We start from the raw sequence: 21868 nt of genomic DNA, 5'->3' as shown, positions 1-21868 counted from the left end.
CAGTGTAGCATTTTACCAATTTTTGGTAAAGCAGCCTAGGATCACCTGAATACCCATAGCACAGGATGGAGTAGTGTATGCCCTTAAGTATGAAATTGATGGCAGAATTCATCTCATTTCAGGAGCAAGTTTGCTGGTGACAGCTCAAATAAAAAGCTTTTTTTTTTTTAGTAATGTATGGAATTATTTCTGTGGTTTATGTAATACAAGACTACATTATTCCCAAGTTCCCCACCATGCCCAGAATGAAACTGGGCATTTTGCTTTTTGCCAAAAAACCCAGCTTGGCAAGTTTCATGGTTTTGTTACAGAAGTAGTAGAAAATGAAAATTCATCAGATAGCTAAAAACAACAAAGATCCCCTGGATCTAGTAATTTGAGGGCTTTTTCTAGCACTCTCTCTCAAAGTAAGATGCAATATTTTGATCTACTCTGAGCTGTAACATTGTTGTTACAGATGCATTCGGATGCTCTTGTGCCTTACAGCCATTTCAGGGGATTCTTCTGAAAGAGCAGTTCCAGCCTTTGCAAAGAGACTTACTTGCCCAATAGAAAGACCAGATAATTTTCTTTTCAATACAACTGTTTTTCATGTCTGTGGGTCCAACACATGGGCATACATCCTTTTCTATGTGATAATTCATTAAGGAGCCAGTTTAGCTTTATCACCAGGCTAGCTCCTCACCTCAGCAATCACATAACAAACTTCTGTTCTGACATGCCAATGACTACATTAATAACTCCATGCTTTTTACACATCACAATATGCATCATCAGCAACATACCATGGAAAGAACCAGTGCCAATTTGGAAATAAAACATTTTAATGGTTACAAAATAGCCATTCCTTGGACACAGCATGACAGCAGTCTTTTAACAGTATGCCAAGTTTTAGACATTAGAATCACAGATACCAGTTTTCAGCAAATTGTCTTAGAATATGACAAGTTAAAAACTTCAGTATTTTTGTAATCACCACATAAGGAACAGGAATAAAGGGGAGATGTCATTTAAGTGTGAAAAAAAGCAGAAGTTTGGTTTGTTTGGGATGGATTTTTTTAGCTATGTGGATATTGTGCCTACAGCAAAATCAAGATCTGGCTTATTTACAGGATTGACAGCCTACCCAGCTGAGCTTTGCATTGTCAAGAACTAAGTATAAAAGAATTAAGTATACATATATACTTTTGTATATATACACACACTTAAGTTTATACACAAAAAAAATCATGTCTAGATACACATAGAAATGCATCTCAAAACCATGTACTATAGAGGCTGCTAATATTACCCATGCTGAATAAAACAGTACTCCAGCTCTTTTAGCTTCTTTCCACATCATTAACTCACCATAACCCTATAAAAATTCCCAGAAACATGAGGAAGAGTTAGTCTCAACACAGTATTTCCTTCAAGGCAAGCTACACACTGTGTCTTATCATTTTTTTTTACCCAGATTAGCATTAACGGAAGTGGCAAGTGTTGGTTTACTTAATCTGAAAGTTAGGATCAGTGAAAAGTAAAACAGCAGTCACCAGGATAGCACAGCCTAGTAGTTTTGTACTGTTAGTCAAGCCTGCACTTTACAAAAGCGCAGCTTCCACATCACAGGGGGATCCCATTTCTTACCAGTTTCTTCTGACAGGCTGAAAAAACAGCTAAAACTTCTCTCCCATATCTCACAAAACTCTTGTGGAAACATCCTCTATCAGAATAATGTAACTTCTGTCACTTGAGTCCTTGAAGTAGGCTTAAAAATTATACCAACTGTGACTTAGAACATTGTGCTCTACAGCTGGATAGCTGAATGGCATCAATAATGACTTCTCTGTCCCTAACAGTGCCAAGATGGGAAGAGGACTGATGACATAGCATAAGGCTACAATGCCAAGTATCATCGAGAAAGATTAGTCTTCCAATCTGCCCAACAGCAGAAAAAACCCTCACCCCCAGAAGCAATGTATTTATTGTTAGATAATACGTATTCTGTTGATAAATCAACACGATCCACAGTCATAGTGACTACAAAAGGAAGTTTTCAGAAAGTTTTAAGTCCTGGGGACAGTCATACGGTTGTACTACATACAAGTAGAACTGGAAGCCTTGTCTAAAAGAGAAAAATATGCATCTGGAAGGAGATGTACTGTTTCATATGTCAGTGTTGTCCTATGAAGGAACTACTTTCATCCACAAGATACAGAAGACCATCAGAAGCCTTCGGTTTCTTTACAAGCTCCATTTCCCTTGTACTCAGCTAACGCATCATAAACCATAACTCCTAAGTCTTAACTGGTTTTGCTGCACTTGATTGCTTCCCACAGCCTTCCCTACGTTCAGCAGTTATTACTCAAAAATCCCGATAGCAAGTAATTGAGATTTCCCAGACAGCTGAATTCTGGGGGTTGTACCTGGGAACACTGGATAAGAACTCAAAATGCAAACACAGCGGCCACTACAAGTTTCAATATACACCAACACTACAAGTGGCAACAGGAACTTCACCTGATCAAAGAGGGCCGGAATGAAGACAGTATGGAATATACATACAGTATCAGCACCTGCAAATTGCTACAGCTGTATAAAGAGAAGAAAAAAGGCCACAAAAGTCCATACAGTGAATATGGTGTATGTTTTATTCTATTTACAGTACATTTGTTATAAATATAATACATTTCTTGAAAATCTTGAGTAGATTTTTTTTAAAACAGATCAATTTTTATAGTTACATAATAAAGGAAGTGACAATTTAAATGACAATCTCATGGTTGTGAAATAGTGCATTCTGTGTTGAGATGAGAAAATACTCAAACTGGTTGAAGAAATTATTTCTGAAACACCTTAGGTGGGACTTGTATGTAAACCTTGAAAGGTCACCAGTTTCCATAAACATGAAAACTCAAAACAAAATTTTAAACTAAAGAACTGAGAAACAGAAATGGATTTGAGACACCTTATTGAACTTCACAGTAAGGTTGGGATTTATCATGTCTAATGGCTTCAAACAGGAAAAAGCCAGTGAGAGTTTCTTCCTGAACCATATCCTAATACAGCCACAAATATTAACACACCATGCTGGAAGTTGTAACAGCAGTCAAGCTGCATTTTTGACAGGGCATAGGACATACAAATATGTTCAGATTTGGAGTTAAAGAGTATTCTGTGTTATGAATATCTTAATTACCAGAGAAGAAATACATTATAAAAGGATAAACATATTTTCAGTCCAACGTGCGTTGCATTGAGAAACAAATTGACAAGTAGTCTGAATATTTTGCTATTTTCTTTCCTACACAATCCTTAGTAACAAGTTAGATGTTTGAGGTGCTATTTCCAAAAACTGCAGCAAAATGTCAACCAGCAATATAAGAAAAGAATCCCATGTATTTTGTCTTTTAGTGTGATTTTTTTCAGGAAGTGGTCAGATATTATTGATAATAATCAGTGCAGGCATGGAGTTCTGCTGACTTGTTTCAAACAAAGTAACTTGGTCCACTAGCTTGGCAAATACTCTGGGGGTTCCAAGATTATAGACACCTGTATGAACAAAGCAAGCTTTCAGCTGCAAGCTATAGACCTCCTGGCTTTTAAGTTGAAGCTTGTACTGTGTTTGCCCAAGCCATGTAAAAGATCCATGGATTTCTAGTGCTTCTGGGCTGAAAGAGAAGGTCACAAAGTTATTTCTTTGTATTTGAAGCATACATACCAGTTTACACAATTTCCTCAACCTCAAGTTCTCCCAAGATTTCAGAACGCACTGTGTGTCCATCACTGGCTCCTTACAAAGAGATGCTGCTTTATACTTTCCAAACACTTATTTTCAAATTCCAGGAATTGGACACTTAAGTTACTATTCTGGTAGTCTTTGGATGCAATAGTGCCCACCATAAGTCGTCTCTGGTGACTTGGAAGTTGCCGAGTCTTTTCTACTGCCTGCCTGTGTTAGTTTCCTTTCAGTCACTGCCTTCTCCAAATGCATCATGCTTGCTTTGTTTCCCACACCACCACTCCCCCCCTTTAAGAGATTAAGGTTTTTCTAGCAAGACAAAGGTAGACTTTGAAAGGATAGCAGTTGCACTCATAGGTTTAGACAGAACTGTGCTTACATTTTTATCAAGAAGCTAAATGCAGCTTCAAAAAAAGGTCACGTCTGTATGTCCTCCCTACGACATCTATATCCACACACCCCCTCCCATCCCCACAAACACACACACATACCCTGAGACCAAAGATAAAGGGTTTTATTATTAATAATACCTAAGGTATTATTGGGTATCTTTATGGGTCATGACACCCACCCATCAGCTCAATTTAACTCCAGGTCCTCACTTCTTGGCAAACACTTTTTAGTGTTGACTCATTAACACACTCCTTTACAGTGGCTCTCCCCCTTGGCTCAGATGGAATCAGTACTAAACTTTAAAACATTTCTTTGGTTCCCAATATACTGTACTCTATATACAGAACATTAATTATACATGTATAATGATGAATTCCAGTGTATTCCCAGCTTTTTATAACACCAACACATAACACTAACAATAGACATAGCAACAAGATCTGAACTGTCAGTTTTTGGAATCCCTACATAAGGTATTCTTGGGCCTGCCCCATGAACTAGAGTTACATCAGAGTGCATGTCAGTGAAATAGTCAACGGGGATATACACTGCTTTAGAGACATTGCATTAACATCTTGGTTTGGGGGTGGGAGATGTGTTGGGTTTTTGTTTGGTTTTAGGAAGTTTCAAGGCACATGACTACACTGTCCTCTCAAAGACATGTCTTACTGTTACAAAACACGGCCTTCTTGTAAAAAAGCACCAGATCAGTGAATAGCTTCCTAATCTTAACTGATAAACCAAACCGACTTAAGTCTTCTGTCCTCTATTTCTGAACCTGCATATTAGGCCCTGGGCTTTTAATTTCTTACTTGCCTACACAGACTGTTGGCAAGAAGCAAAGGTTCCCTATAACTAAGCCTACCTCAACGTCTTCACAATCTGCCCTACCTACTACCAAGAATATTCAGTCAGGGATCCCACAAAGTCCATTTTGTGGTAAGCAGACCAAGTAGCATTAAGTCTACTGTGGGGGGCAGGGAAGAGGTGGTGTGACCTGAATTATAAGTGAGTTAAATTGCCTTGTTTTAAACAGAATTGGAAGAAATAACAATATTGTTATTGTATATCATGGTGCCAAATTCTCTCTGCCACAGAATCCTTAGCAAAGCTTTTAGAAACAATTCACAAAATGTTTCCTCAGTGCTAATATTTTTGTACATACAGTTCTAAGCAAAAAGCCAGTCATAAGAATCAGCTGATAAACCCAGGGGAAGTCTTAGAAATACTTATAGTCCTATGACATTTTATACTAAGCCAAATTGCAGAAGGAAGTACTTGTTTAAACTTCAAAAGTTGTTTTCTACATATTACTTGATATTCTTAAAATGAAAATACAACATGTTTAACAAAGTAAGGTTGCTGAAGCTCATATTCTGCTAGTTCAAAAGCATTTCCACTTTCCTAGAAAAGATCTGCACAGTTTAGCTATTTGAAAGTCACAATTGAAGGTCCTGTCTTAGCAGCAGTCAGAAGCAAAGTAAAATTGAGCACTGACTGAAGACTCCATTTGACTGTACGAAGCCTTTATCACCTTTCATTCTTTCAAAGAAGCCACTGTTGAAAAAAATCTTATTCTAGATATTCAATACAGTTAAAACATTGCAAGACTCCCCAAAACCAGGAAGCATTCTCAGAAATTATTTTATTAACATTCACACATTACCTTGTTGTTTTATGCCGCAAATCAATCATTACATCTACAACAGCCTGGGAACAATTGGAAAGTAGCAGAGTGACAGGTACCAGACAGAGGCTGCAAAGAGAAATAGTTCCATCGTAAAGGAAAAAATCTTACTCTTGTACTCTTTAATAGTTAAAATGAATTTTAAATAATATAAAATTAACATGTAGTTGTTTATTATAAAACAGTCAGACAGTGTACACAGCAATATAATCGCTTACATTGACGAGAGTTTCCTATAATAAAAGCTATTGAGGCAAACTGCATTGGCTCAACTGAGCCAGATGAAGTTACCACCCTCCTTCATCCAGCTGAGGAAGACTAGTAAAAGCACAAAGACCTTAGTTTACGGGAAATCTACTGTTGTGACAAGAGACATTTCAGAATGGGATAACAAGGTCCACTATGCTACTCTCTGAACTGCTGTTTAGCACGTTTTGTCTGGATACTTTTCTTCTGCCCTGTCTCCTGTAGAGGAATTGCTGGCATCTGGCCTGAAGGTTAACCAGAACAGTGCCCAAACGGAACAGACAGCATACACACATTTGGTGTTAATTTAAGCCTTTACCCCAAATAAAACTAATACAGTTAGTTGATATTCTGCTTGTTCATAAGTATGACTGTTTTTATAAATAACCTACAGCAAGACAGACCCCAAGATATTCACAGGCAGATACACAAATTGCTGCAGCTGAAACAGCTCTATGTATTCAACAAGTAATTTGTGTCACTGGAATTCCTTGACAGTGTGTAACAGTTTAAATATCCTGAACTTGACTAACAAGAACAATTAGCAACTATAACAAATAAGATATGAAGTTGTTACTGGAATAATGCATGCTTTGTAACTGTCATTAAAATATGCCACCTTAGAAAATGTTTAAACGTTAGACTTTTATAAAGAAAGAAATCCCTTTCAGCAACTTACTTTTATTTTAGAAATTTTAGAAAAAAGTATAATACCATAGAGTTTTCAGATAAAACAACTCAGACCTAAATAGGTATCTTTATGTTTCAAGTACAATTCATTTTATACCTGGAAATGAATCCAGAGAGTTTTTTCAAAATTAAAGTGATCTGAACAGACTTATGGATTTTACAGGCTCCAACTAATTCACTCTAGCAGTCTGCTTTCTGACAGGTTAATTCTGATATTCTTCCAGGAGACAAACCTCAGCAATCTGAACTGTTACCACCTTTCCTTCTGACATAAACCAGAACCACGTGCAGCTAATCTAGACAAGTCAGATGCTGTAGACATAGCAGTTCTTTTGACTTAAAAACTACCACTTACTTTCTGTCTAGCTCCTCAAAGTAGTCGCACTGTTTACTCTGACACCAAAGAGAAGCAAAAAGGCAGCAGAGTATTTTTCTTCCAGTAAGTTTGATAACATTACTAGTTAACATTAAAACTGTGGTAGAACAGCCTGTTTCTCCACATGAAACTTTCATTTTATCTATACAATTCTGAAGCAGTGAGTTTAAGGATTGAGCAAGATTTCACCCTTGCATACCACCTTTTGTATCATAACCCACATAGTACCTTTCAGCAGGACTTATGTCAAATTAACAATATTTCAAAAGTTTCTAAAGAAAATGTTGCACAAACCTTTTTTGATGAAAAGAATGATTGAAAGACTCTGGATAATGAAGGCTTGTCTTGATAAGATTAGAAAGCTGCTCTGGTGTTGGTCTTGCAGGTACTGGTGTGTTTTCTGGTCGAAAAAACTTTAAGAGAACCATTTCTGGTAATTCCTGAAACACAAATTCAGAATGACATTTAAAATACTGACATAAGGTACTGTGCAACACAAAGAAATCCAGTCACAGACTCTACAATTTTCCATTATGAACTATAACTCCAGGGAAGTAAAGTCTACAGCATCACAAAGCTTACACTTTTTTTCCAATGTGTTTTGTACTTAAGTGTGCTAGAGGATGAACTGATATGATTCTTCTTTTGAGACAGAGATTTTACAGCTGCTTGTGAAAACACAATCTGTGCATATTTCACAAAAGCATGCTGTTGTTGCAGTGGTTTGTTAGTGTTTCTTTTTGGTTTGTTTTTAAGAAAAAGGGACAGCATTTACAGTTCCCTACTCAGCAGCTGTACCTAAAAAAAAAAAATTTCCATCACCTGCCCTGGGAGGTTCACAACAGGAAAGCCAATAGCCAAGTTTCCCAAAACAGATGCAAAGTAAAGCAAACACATGTTTATAGGAACATGCTAATAATGACAGAAGGATTTAATAATGCAGAGTATCTTAAAAACTGTATAGCAAGCTCTTGCAGATATGAAAGTTACCTTTGCCCCCAGCTGAAAGCCCAAGTCAAGCACTGACACACTACTTGGGACTCACTCTAACCGTGTGGGCAGAATTAATCTCTGAAGCAGAATAAATCAGATGATACAGAAAGATGCAACACCAAATGAGGCAATCAGGCTGCATTTGGTCCAGCATTACAGTGCCACTGTAATTCTGCATAACATCACCTAATCTGTTTTGCAAACAGGATTTATTTGGGAAGGGACTGCCTTTCATTATTCCTTTATAAATCTATTCTGCAAAAAGTCCACCTTTATAAGAAAAAAAGCATTTGCAGCAGTAAGTGTGACTAACTACTAAAAGCAAGTGAAAGATTTTTAAAAGCCACCAGTAAGTCAGTACAGTGTAACAAAGAAATACTTCTTGTTTAAGGGTGATGGATTGTACCTTCTAAATTGAAAAGAAATACTACAGGCAACAAAACCTGACTCAAAATAACAGAAACACTGGGCACTTTGCAATATGCATGAACATCTCAGTCACTGTTTGCCTGGTTTGCTGGTAATACCAGGAAGACATCAAATGTTTTACCAAGCTTGCAATTCTTTCCTCTTGAAAGGAAGAGTAGGGTGGGGTTTTTTTTAAAGAAGAAAAAAGTTCTTTCACAGTAACAATGAAATATAGTTTAAGCGATGAATTAATTTGGTATTTCCACCCTACCCTATGAATATCTAACTTGATGAAAATTGACAGCATGAAACACACTGGCCTCCAGAGATGAGAGTATAGGTTTTCCTTTAAATTGATCTTTCCCCTCAAATTACAGTCCAACCAAATATTCAGTGCCCTCTTCAACCACATATCAATATCCTACACACTGTAGTTTGCCCTGGAGTCAATTACCTGTTCCAAGTCCTCCCAATCAGAATTCCCGAGTATTTTTTTAAAACCCTACAAAAAGACAAATACGAAGGTTTATCTCTACAAACAGACAAGAACATCATGAAATGTAGCAGGAACATTTACTGGTGAAAGTGCCGAGTGCCATTAATATTTCAAACCTTTAGTTCTATTACACCTCTATTGAAGGACTGGAAAGCAGTAAGATTAACCATTTACCATCACAGAGCTAGACCTTAATTCCAGCCAGCCTCTTACTGTCAGATGCAGAGAAGATGTCTGTGTCTCCAAGTTCAGCTGCTCAAAGTCTAGGTTTTTTTGTAATTGTGTACCTAGAACAAAGGCTAAGACATGACATTTAGTACATGATTCTCTTACCTAATGCTTCAGGAGAGAATTAAGAACTTCAGAATGGTAACCAAGAAGATGTGCATACAGATCAGGGAGCTAGGGACAGCTAATAAGAAATAATAAGTTTAAGGATGCACTAAACTCCTGCCCTACTCTGGAGCTTGGGAAATTGGATCAAGGCTACAAAAAGATGCCCATACCTACTCGGGCACCTGTACCCTCCCCTTCAAGAATATGCACCAAGCAGGTAACAGCCTCAAGACTTTTGGCTATTTCACTCAGAAGCAAAGTAAAACAAAACCAAGAATTAAACAGGTGATATTTTGTTGCTGAACTAGAATATCAGTCCAAATGGAGTATGGCCTTTTTGAAGGCAAAAAGTAAAGTTCTGACAACTAAAGTCTGCTTGTTGACCCATTATGGTTCCTTGCAGAGCCTCCAGAAGCACCACAGGCTCCAGCAGAGAGCAAGCACCAAATATTACATACAAGAAGGCCACAACAACAGTTAAGATACACCTTAACCATTTTTTTAAGGGAGTATTTGAAGGTCTCATCTATACATACTGGTAGAGGTACAGGTAAGCTTAACTGAAAGAGGCTTCATCATAAGAACAGTTTGGAAGAACTGTAGAGGGAGGAGGTTTTTTTGTTATTGCTTTAAATTTTATAGCGGCATTCTTAAGCTTTTTTGGTTTTTGACTAGAAACACTTAACAAGCAGTAGCACCAGAACCACGCTGCTCTCACACTTTCCAAGAGCTACAAACCATGCAATTGATGCTAGGAAAGTTGCTTCTATTTTTAGAAAGCTTTTTGCTGGCTGGAGCCATCTACAAAGGCCAGCTTCAAACCAATATATTTTAAACTAGACACAAGCTTATTGTTCCAAACAATTATCTCCACATCTTCACTTATTCAGTAATCACAAAAAAGCCTGGACCTTTAGAGTCTGATGTTTTGCTACTTTGAAACAAAGTTGTATAATATCCCTACTTACACTTCTGAAATTGCACATCATTCACACTGCTCTCAGATATCTCCTGCAACTGTACCAAGCCAGAAGTTGGAAAAGTCAAAATTTACATCATTCAAAGCATCTTCTGAATTATCTTACAGATGTCATAGACAGGTCTGCCCATAATATAGTCTTTAATCTCTCTGAATACACTTTCAAATTAAGAACTTCCTTTCCATCAGACAGGTGGAACTGATGGTATCTTCACATGCAGTCATTTTGAAAACTTTTTCTATGTAGTATCAGACAACTTTAAAGTTTTTAATTTCAAAAACAATCTTTTTGATAACTGGGACAATGTGCTCTTAAACATATCAGAAAACAGTTAAACGCTACAAGATGATTTCCAAGCTGTATGGAAATTCAGCACATTTGCCCCATAAATCACAAGTTACGCATAGCCAAAAAGATCATTAACATGCTCAGTCAAGGATGAAGGACCAATATGCACAGCATAGAAAACCTAAACAGGAAACTCTTGAACACCACCACGTATAACTAAAAGCAGAATATATGAAAGCAACAGAGTAAGACAAAGAGAGATCCTAAGTGATGTCTTTCTCCCTTTCCCATTTTAGATCAGAGAACTCCCATTTTAAAACCTCCGTTTTAAGTTGGTTTCCTTCACCGTGCAACTCATCCATATTCATTCTAGCTCCTACCTATAGAAACAATGACTCCAGGAACATTATTTTACTAATACTCCAGTAATAACACATTTGAAAGCACAAATAATATCATCAGCTCTGCAGACCATCAACAGGTAAGGCAGCAGATATAGTTTTCCAGCTATTTGGAGTATTTCATACATGACAACAGTATAAGCCAGTTCTCCCAGACTGGTACAGTAACTGGTACACTAATTCATACAACAGAGTAAAAAAAAGTACACTTCAGCTCTTGATGGTTACCCTAAAAATTTTGCTTTCTCCCCACCAAACTGGTTTAAAGAAAGTCTTAAATCCATTCCAACAATCTGTGTTTGATTCAAGTATCCCTCCCCACATTCTGTAAAAAAGACCTCTGAACAAGATGACAGTAATTCACTGACAGATTTCAATAAATCACTGTCAAGTAGAATAAAGTTATTTAAACCCTATCCTCTCCTACCTTCAAAAATTCCTACTTCCAACCAAACTATTGCTGTCTCACTCAGTTGCATCTACATTAAGCAGCATTGCCAAAAATTATCAACTCTGAAGTACAACACTGCCAAAAAGCCTGCATCCATGCTATATGCATTTTATGGATTTTACTTTGGGCTAGCATTGGTCTAATCCACAGGACTGAACGAGCAGCACAGAAGCACAACATGTGCAGTCCTGGAGCACATACGAAGTAATTCTGCCTGGAAAGTATCCACTTTGTGTGTTACAAGACCACTTCACAATGAAAACAGAGGGCTGTACATGGGGATAGTATCTTAAAAAGAGTATGCCTGATCTAAAACACGCTCATAGACACTTTATCTCATCTAGACTTCAGTCAAAACTAAGTTTACACTCCCATGCTAATGTGTTTCGGAAGTATGGATGCACTATTCCCAACATGCCAGCATGCCCAAGTGACAAGCTTCTACTAGACTGCTGCTCACATCAGTGTGAAGTCTTTGCCAATCAGAAGTGTGGCAAATGCCCCAGCCCCACACTACTACTTCCACCCTACCATGCTGAACTGTGCTTTTCCTTTGGAGTCTTTTGGATTGAATTCACCAGATTAGAAAAATATGGAAGCAGCAGTTAGAAATAATATTGATCAACAGCCCTGACTGTGAATGGATGTTTAAAGTATTTGAAGTTTTTGTCCTTTTACTAAGTTAAGGTACAGAGGTCAAGAACAAGAGACAGATAGCTGCATTTCCAGTGCAATTATAAGTTGACCTTCAGTTAAAACCTGGTTCCTGAAAGCAAGTTTAAGAAGAGAAACAGAACCCATAGCAGGATCATTGTCAAAAAAAGAACAGCCACTAGTTACAAATACCCAGCTATTTTTTATTAGTGAGATTTTTACTACTTGGACTCAAACAGCTATTGCTGACACATCTGTTCACTTTAATACCCTGTGATTTATTCTTCACATATTGTTGTTAGTGCCTATAACCTGTCACTTTGTGGCACCATTTGTGTTTCTGATTCAAGGAAATGAACTATATTTAGCATTTTTTCCCTACTTTTAATAAAAGGCCATTTTTTCAAAAATACAAGTGAGAGAAAAGATAGGAAGATAAGTATTCTCCATATTATTCATAGAGCTTTCTTTATGAAAGACAGACATGTTTTAACAGAGTTGATATTCTTTAAGTGTTCCTTCAGCATTCTATGTGTTATGATTCCAAACTTCTAGAACATAAAGATGTAAGTAGTTCATCATATCACCTGGTAAGTCTACTGTGTCCAGTAAACTATGATCAAAAGCAGTGCTATTTAGTTAAATAAAAAACCCTGCAGTGTAAGCAACAACAAAGTCTGTATTCAGTGACAGAAAACCAGTAAGCTTCGAAGTCGTAGTTGTTACTGTCTTGGTTAGAATGCAAAAAGTTCAGAATTCATAATTCCATTTTGAACAGACATGTGAAGAAAAGGAAGCACATGCATTTGAGCATCCAAGTAAAATTTGTATAGAATTTTACTGTTACTTACTTTCTTTTTATGTGGGTACATACAGAAATTTTACCCAGAAAAAGATTTTAAGCCTCCCCAAGCCCACTATCTTGTGTTTTATGGAAACCAGAGGTTTTATCTTGATTTATCAAATGCTATGTCAAGTTTTACTACCGTGATACAGGAATAATCGCATCCTGCTGCCTGTTCCACATCCCTGTTGTATGCACTACACGTTCTGCAATGAATCAAGCAGAAGTAACCACGTGTCCTTGCACCTCAGTCAGCAGTCTAACATCTGAGACATATGATAAGATGACTTTATACCACTGCACCCAACTACCAACCTACCACCAACTGCTGGAAGAATTTGAGAACCATAACAATGCCAATGAATACAGATCTACTGCTCTTCTACTACAGTGCTCTACTGCAGCATTGTTTTTCCTGAACAGTTCTAGAAGCTTCTATAAACCCAAACTAAATCCTTAAAAGCTGGCAAAGAATTAGTCTGAAATATACCACAACTGACAAAGCAGCAGAAGCCAACCAGTACATAGAATTTAACTGAAATATAAAGCAAGCTATCTTGATTTGTTCAATGTAGTTATTTTATGAATTCAGCTAAGATTTGAGTCATTTCTCAGAGGGCTTAAAACCAAAAAATAATGGGTGTGCAGAAAGAAGTCTTGTTCATGTTTTCTCCATGTCTATTGTGAGATTGTTTTTGATTGGGGACAGCTGTATTGCCAGACACAAAAATTCCTTTTGCTGGCTGCCACAGCATGAAGCAACATCAGTTCAAGTCAAGAAAAAAAGTCACTGAAGACCAACAAACAGAGCACAGCAAGAAATGCAGGGAGAGGACTCTTGCATCCTAGGTGACACACTGTTCAGAATCTGCAAATAAATTTGTTTTTTTCAGATCTGAGCAGCCCTTTATCATTTAAAAACTGGTAGCCAACATGCTTTGGTAAAAAGCATGCATCTCCATCTCCCTCTGCTGTCTAGACCACAGAAAACAGCTTCTGTACTGTCAGTTCAAGACATTCAGGAACAGTCTAGAGTTTCTAACCCTGTTTATGACTTCGAGAATAAACACAGATTTACAAGACAAACTATTTGAATTAAGTCTCAAAACTATATACACTGAAAATGTTGTTAGAAGTAATGCCTGGGTTTGGGGTTTTCTCCCCCCCAGTTTTTCACTGCAAGAGCAAGGTAATTCAAACACAATATGCAATCCTTAATAAAGTATATTATTTTCTCTACCAAGCCTCATTTAATCCTATTTTGGGGATTCTTTTAATTCTTAAATGTGGAATGAACAAAGTAAAGTGCTGCAAGGTCTCAAATCACTTGTTATCCCTCGCCTCCCATGTCAGAGGGGTTTACTCTACTCAATATAGCCAGCTCAAAAAAAAAAAAAAAGTAGTACATGAGCATATGAAATTTCTCATTCCTTAGCAGTCCTGAGATTACAGGCTCTTAAAATTCAAGTTAAATCTGGTCTTTGGTTACCCTGAGGATGTAGAATTTACACATTTATTAAAAACCATCACCATTACTCTTATACAAGATTTCAACCATACCACAAGGCAGATGCATTTTTGCTTCCAACGAAGGTACGGAATGCTTCAATGGAAGTACATTCCTTATGCTCAAGAAAGTGAATACAATAATCAGTGTAGCATCTATATGAATGTAGTTGTAATAATAATTGATGAAAAATGTAACAGACAGAATGCTAATACAGTAGCATGTATTCCTCAAATCAAACTGAGGGTACATGTGGATCCTCCTTGTTGCTGGTGGCACTATTCATTTCTTCTAGTCTGAAACTGAATTTGATGCAGATTAACTAGAGTTCCAGTGCAGTCAACAAGAAATGCCAACTTCTACTCCTAGCACGTTCAGTCATTTGTTTTATGATGCAGATGCGATTCATTCCTACTTCTCTTCCACTGCATTTGCTCAAACCAGACCTCAATGAGATTAGAAATAGAAGTCTACAGTGCCTTCTCTCCTAACTTCAGATGCCGACAGTGTGATCTACAGCTCTACAAACACCTTAAGACAGGAAAGATAATACCAGAGTGAGCAGCTGTCATTAGACTAATACAGCCTAGTATTGCTCAGCATAGCTTGAGCCCACAAGTGCAAAGACTTTTTTGGGGGTGAGGAGTGTTAAGTGAAAAAATCATCTTCAGACATTAGAAGTTAAATTTTCCTATTTTTCACTGCTGATGAACATCAGCCAGTATAGCTCAAACTAAATACCCCTTTCGATCTATTCCCATGTATTTCATAGTGCAAAGAACTAAATGGAAAAATCACTTTTATGATGTGAAAGTACTTAGAGGCTTATGAACCAAAGCCAAGTGCACAGCTTCAGAATAGTTCACTATTTATGTTATAGCATGATATTTATAGAAGACACATTTGTCCTATACTGTTTTCTTAACAAAATTAATGCATAGTACTATTTGCTGCAACTTTGAGTAAGAGCTTACTAAAAGCTATGTATGATGTTTGGAACATTGGAAAAAAACATAAGGAAAATGGCACCAAAGCAAGAAGGAACAGCAATGTACTGCTCAGCAGAAGACTAAACAAGTACAAAACTTGTTGTTTCTTTTTTATTTTACACATTAGTCTTCACACATTTAAACTGCAGCTAGCATAAATATTTTTACAGAAACATATCTATAGCTTCCATAGTTACTATGAAGTCTGTAAGACATCAACCAGTTTCTTATAGATGCTATTTTCTTTGAACAATCAAACAAGCTATAAAACTTCAAAGTGAAATAATCTGCTATTAATTGATAATTCCAATGGAGCTTTCTATGTCTTTTTAACTGCTCCAGTTCTACTGTTCTAACATTTTACACTGAAGTTCTTCACTTAAGTTATGCACAGTAGAATTTACAAAATTGATTTTGTAACACTCAAAAATAACTCCACCATTTTGCTATTGTTATGAAATAATCGCTTTGACTTAATAAGCTCCTAGTTCTACCCCGAAATATCACAGAGCAGTTTACTCCAACTGCATAGCAGTATACTTAGTTGTACATTGCTTTCTCATCTTTAAACTGAGCCTAGCTACTGCGATGTAGACGACTAATCAAAGTTGAAGTCAGTCAATCTGAATTATTTATTAATAACACCTATCTGATTCTACAAAAGCACCCAAAGTGATTCCACTTATTTACAAGAAAACCACAATCAAGTCTATTTTGGGAAAGAAGCAATTGTAAAAAAAAACTTCACAGTAGGTTACCTGCTTCTGAGGAAATGAAAAAGCCTCCTTCCCAACTGTATTAAGGGCAACATGATGCTGGCCCTCCAAAATAAGCTGCTTGTTGTCTTCCACAACATATGCCTACAGAATATAATACAAAGACATTAGCAGACCAGAAACTATCATAAGCTTCGTAATACAGAATTACTGACTTCCTCCAACTTAAGTGGAAGATGTTGTACTATTCAAAACCTAAAGACTAGCAAAATGTAATTATTTATGTGTATGCTTTAAATTTTGCAAACGTATACAACTGCTGAAGTTTAGATTGCCAATTTCCACTCCTTAATATTTGCATTCTGGTAAATGAGATCCTCCTCTTCAAAGCAGACTGGGTCACTCTTACAGTTCTATGAAAAAAACAAGCATTAACAAATCTCCTGGTTTAAGACTGTAGAATTTTCTCTTTTAAGAAGAGAACTTGTAAGAACTGGGTGCATCCAGAGTAACATAAAACCACTTAAGCATATTTATTACAGTAACAGCTATTAAGACTCTTTGCTTCTTGACACCATTTTAGTTCCTTTGCCTGTTTTTAGAAAAAAATGTCATCCATAAATTTTGTATGAGTACACTTGAAAGTTCAGGAGGCCATATTAATTGTTTTCTAGCAGTCATATTTCATGGACAAATTACCACAAAGGCCACAACCATACATACCTTCCACAGTACAACAATGTTCAAATCAACTTCACTGCATCTTTGTATCAATCTGACCGTCTCATCAAATGATTGTTTTGCAGCCCTTTGAGGTGCATGAGTATGAGATTGCACATGCATTCTTTTAAATTCAGAGGATAAGCTTTGGAAAAAAAAGTCTGCACAAGGACTGGCTGAACTTATTATCTGCAAGAAAAAAAGGCAAGAAAGTACTCTCAGAACAGGATGCAAGCTGACACAAGTTACTGTTAGAGTCTTGTCATTGTTAGAGCTTGTCATTGTGGAATTTCAGCTCCATTTTCTTGCTTTGCTTCCCTTTGCAAAGCTACAGAATGCCACACATCTTGGTTTCCATGCTTGCCCTGTTAGAGATCAGTCCTACCTAGTGAGTTGTTTAAGGTAACATAGGGAACAGAGCTATAGATTATTGGCCTAAAACCACAAATACTTAACTTGGAAAAAAGGGCTTTGATTATTACCACCAGACAGCCTACTGTGATATATTAAGTGTAGTGGAGAGAGCTGAAGTGTCCCACTAACTCATGTGCAAGTCAGGTTAACTAGAATTATTTACCAAAGTTAGCAACATACATTTTGCTAGCAATATGCACAGCACATTCCCCATGCATAAGTGGCACTTAAGCCGTAAGTACTGTGTGCTGTTTGTCAAGTCTGTCATCATTTGTGCTGAGCTTTTCCAACACCAAAAGCTTGATAAGGAAGCAATGGTTTTAAGACCTATAGCAGTGATACTTGGAGACAGCAGGATAAGTAAGAAAGTTTAGCTTCCTAACACCTCCCTTTCAAAAATGCTAGCCTTTCCAGAATATGCTGTTGCAGAGCTGCTAACTGTAGCATTAGCAGAATACTCATACCCAGGGAGACAATCTGCTTCTGGAGCAACTGTCTAAAAGGAAGTGGCCCCTCCCCATCCCCCATTAGAGAACATTTTGTTACAAGAAAGCTGAAGTTCATGAAGATCATCCAACTTTAAAAATGCAAAGAGGGATCATCTACCTCAGATTTTTAGTCCTAACTTTAATTTATAAGCCTACAAAATGAAATGGGAGTAAGTTTTCTTTGGCTGTTATGATAAATGTGCATTCAGCATAAAATAGACAATCTGACATTCAACTAAGGCCATCCACTATGGTAATGTAGATTTCTGATCTGATGCCAGTGGCTAACTTTCCTCAGCTTTTGAAAAAGCATTCACTGTTCCAAGATCATCTGCTAAAAGGATTCTTCTTCAGACAATACCTGTATGCTTGAAAAGATCAAAGAACATGGTAGTCTACAATCTTAACTTTAAGATCAAAGAAACAGACTCCTTGAACTGATTGCAACCTACATTAGTAGTTTTGAAATTCTGATACCTACATCCACTAGTTTTCCAGATTATCTTTAGAATAAGCTGTAATTCGAATTTTTAACTTATCTTAGTAAAAATACAGTTAAGAAAAAACAACAGAACAAGAATCTGACATCCACAGATCTCTACTAAAAAACAAGAGGGCCGGGAAATATTCAAAAGAACTGCTCTGAAGAGTTCAAAAGGAACAAAAAACATCATAAAAAAGTTAGCATTGCAACGCGCTCCCAAGTAGTTCAGCTGTGGGGCTGGGAACTTAAAATTCCTGACTACTCACTACCCTATGCCACCTTACCTTCTCTTCATAAAAAAAGAGAACTGACCCAGAAGACCAATAGTTTTTGACATGCAAAATTCAATTCACAACAGTGAAAACACTGTTCCCTTCTTAAATTTTAAAAAAGGCTTTCACTGAGATACTTGCACATCACAGGGATGCCTTGCACAAGACAAAACATGCAGTTGTACCAGTTCACCTACCTGTTCATTTCCAAAGACAATGTCTGCAAATGTGTAATTTTCTAAGGGATAAAAAGAGAAGGCATTGTTTCAGTATTCTGAGAAGTCACAACCTCCTGCACACAGCATCCAAATAATATTTTCTTCAAAAAGTTACCACATCCAGGAGAAAACCTACCTTCTGAGTTTTTGCACCTTACTGCTTTAAAGCATAACTTCGCTCGCTCTCTGCTAGCAAGTTTAGTATCTGAAAGAAAAAGGTTGCAAGATTTTTTCCCCCTCGACATAATCAAGAGTCACTTCTCATTAGACAAAAGTCAGCCTTTAAACTTCACAAAGAAACACACTGATGATACTCAAGAAGCACAGCTAATCAAGCAGAGCAACTGCATGAAAGTAAAGATGATGCATCTTCTGCTGGCCCCTTCCATCTACTTCTAGAGCAGGAAGTTAAGCCATAGTATGTAAAGGAGATGCAGAGAAAGAAGAAAGGAACAGAAGACAAAAGATTAAGTTTATCTGACTGGCTCACCCTCAATATTAATACAAGAAGAACACATGTCTAGACTAATTTTTAAGTACATAAAATGTCAGCATACAAGTAAAGATAACATCTGTGAAATACAATAACAGCAACTTTTTTTTTTGCCTGGGATAGTTGGCCTTTTCAAAAATTATCAGCTTGTACTAGCTAAGGCAGGATACAGCACTAGCAATTCTGGTATAATTCTAGTAACTGAATAGAGCACTTATCAAGCATTCTGCTGATCAGTTAAATTTAGCACTGACATAAATAGCTAAAAATAAAGGAACACTGAAACGTATTTCTTCTGAGGCAAGTTATCAGCCAAGCCAGACATGGATTTCTTTACATCACAAAAATAATTTACCTGTAAGTTAAGCCCATTTTTAAAATTAATGGGGTCTGAAAGTTATCTCTCACTATACTTTTCTTGAAACACTAACAAAAGTGCTGCAGTATGTTTGAAAGGGACAAAGTTTTTAGAAATTCAGTATTCTGAAAGCCAACTCCTTGCAAGATTCTTTTAACTGTTCTTGTCAGGCAGAAGCAAGACTTGTGATCCTTTTGGTGACAGATACACACCTTTGTCTTCAGAGATGTTAACTGATTTTTGAAGCTTCCAGTGTTTGCTATTACTTGAAACTTGCACTATATGAAATTCTTTAACACCAGTCTCACTCTAAGGAAGAAACAAAAACTAGGTCAAATAAGACCAATCACAATTGTGATGTTCTATATCGCTTAGCAAGTGTTCATTGTAAGGTGGCACTGTTAGAATCTTAGTTTAACTCGTTATTCACACCATCCATAATACAGTACTAAGAGACAAGAAGAGATTTAAGATCCACTGCAACACAGACCAGTCCCAGCTCACAGCAATTCCCAACTCCAGTAATCAAAGCCACACGAAGAGGAAACAAAGATCTGCTAGAAAAATATCCACAAGCTAGTATTTTAGATTAAGACAACTATAATAAAACCTAGGCTTTCAACTCCAATGCAGAACACAGTCCGCGAGACCACTCAAGTTTCTAAGGTTACTTTAGGAATATTGCTAGGTCATAAATCCCACAAATTCAAGAATTTGTTTTACATATGTACACAATAAGAAGTAGCTTGTGAGGTTGGTTTCCTTTCTTGGAAAAAGTGAGATGGTAGTGGAAAACTAAGTCTCACACAATGTTATCTGTTAACTTGGTAAGTACTTAGTAAAGCATTCTTCCTTCTCAAAGGAGGAGTGGACAATATTCACTTTAGTAGCTGAACGAAAAACAGTGTACACACCTTTAAAACAAAATGACAAATCAGCTCAGTGATTCCACTACCAGTTAAGTGTCTAGGAATTCTATAAACAGAGGATTCAATTACCTTGCTTTGTGGTTGAAAAAATGGGAGCAGCTTTACCAAAAAAATGAGTAAGTTTAAATTAGCATGGTATGGAAAACTGAAATATTTTCATCTGCTTTGCTAAGTCAACAGATCACAACAAACCTTAGAGTTTGGTAATAAATGTAAACAGAGAAGCTTCCTTCAAGTTGGAGCTTAAATTTTGACTTCACATTACCACTAATTCTACCAATGTTTTCACTGAAAGAGGTCATCTCATTCACAGGTTATCTCATTCAGAACTGTCTTGAAAGTTGTGATCATCAAAAACATTCATGAGTTTGGAATAAATCTTCCTAAAAGGAAAAAAGACTCTAAACTACAGTACTGGAATTTGCTTAGGATAGAGAAAGTTATAGCAGACTTCTTAGAGAGTTAAGATGTAACTTCCCGTTAGTACTCTTTCCAACAGTAACGAATGATTAAATACACAAGACTTAGTATTTGCAATGTAGTTGTAAAAAAAAAAATCTTTTACTTAAGTCTTGGTTCTACTGGTGACACATCTGCTGAGGTTTAGAACAGTATTATTATTATTAAAAATAAGAACTTACAGTATTGATATTTTCTACATCCACAAACACCAACATATTGTCCCCTCTGCCTTCTTCATCTTCAAGTGCATTACTTCTGCAGACAGTAGCTCGAATATGCAAAGACCGGCTAGTACAAATAACTGCAGTGTGCCTTAATACTCTGTGACTAAGAAGGAAGGGGAGGGGGGAAAGAAAAAAAGACAATCTGAACAACCAGGACTGCTGTCCAGAACCTTCATCAAGAAGTTTAGCTTTTATGTTTGTCACTGATATTAAGGCCATTAGTCAATTTATTCCTTTCAACCACCAAAGAGACTTTTCTTTTTAGCTTCCTATCAAAACTGTGCTATTTTTAACAATCATGATGCACAGGTAGGTGCTGTTCAAACATGCAATCTCCTAGCCAGTTTGAAATACTGGAGAAAAAGGTTCACATGTTACCAATTCAAACAAGACATCAGGAATATTTCAGATGTCGGACAACTGGCACAGTAAAGCAAACAGGCATGTAATTAGCATAGGGATATCATTAAGCTATTAATGTCACCACATGTTTGGAAAAGAGGATTTTTGAGTGAGTAAATAAACCATAAAAGGCCCACTAATTAGTCACATCTGCATAAACATTTACTAAACAGCATTTAGACAGAAGACCACTGCATTCAGATTCCCCTGAACTGGAATCTTAGA

General features: G+C 36.9%; 1 protein-coding gene across 8 annotated transcripts in view; it reads right to left on the bottom strand.

Annotated features, from left to right (window-relative positions):
* Positions 1-2610: 2610 nt before the first annotated feature.
* Positions 2611-21868, bottom strand: part of TRAPPC8 (trafficking protein particle complex subunit 8) — a 55589-nt gene continuing 36331 nt past the window's right edge. For 2 of the 8 annotated variants that reach the window (XM_074820237.1, XM_074820263.1), the window contains 11 exons: positions 21197-21344; positions 20625-20654; positions 19839-19935; positions 18912-18980; positions 18755-18795; positions 16903-17088; positions 16222-16323; positions 8972-9019; positions 7411-7556; positions 5784-5873; positions 2611-3653 (listed from right to left, as the gene is read on the bottom strand). In XM_074820237.1, coding sequence (XP_074676338.1) covers positions 3419-3653; positions 5784-5873; positions 7411-7556; positions 8972-9019; positions 16222-16323; positions 16903-17088; positions 18755-18795; positions 18912-18980; positions 19839-19935; positions 20625-20654; positions 21197-21344 — 1192 coding nt within the window. In that variant the 3' untranslated portion in view covers positions 2611-3418. Of the gene's footprint in view, positions 3654-5783; positions 5874-7410; positions 7557-8971; positions 9020-16221; positions 16324-16902; positions 17089-18754; positions 18796-18911; positions 18981-19838; positions 19936-20624; positions 20655-20686; positions 20939-21196; positions 21345-21868 lie in introns of those variants that run through there. The other 6 variants (XM_074820245.1, XM_074820270.1, XM_074820285.1 and 3 more) reach the window with 4 other exon arrangements.

This window comes from Strix aluco, chromosome 1 (genome assembly GCF_031877795.1).
Source record: "Strix aluco isolate bStrAlu1 chromosome 1, bStrAlu1.hap1, whole genome shotgun sequence".
NCBI lineage: Eukaryota > Metazoa > Chordata > Aves > Strigiformes > Strigidae > Strix > Strix aluco.
Note: the sequence above shows the minus strand (reverse complement) of the source record. Positions and strands in the feature narration are given on the sequence as shown.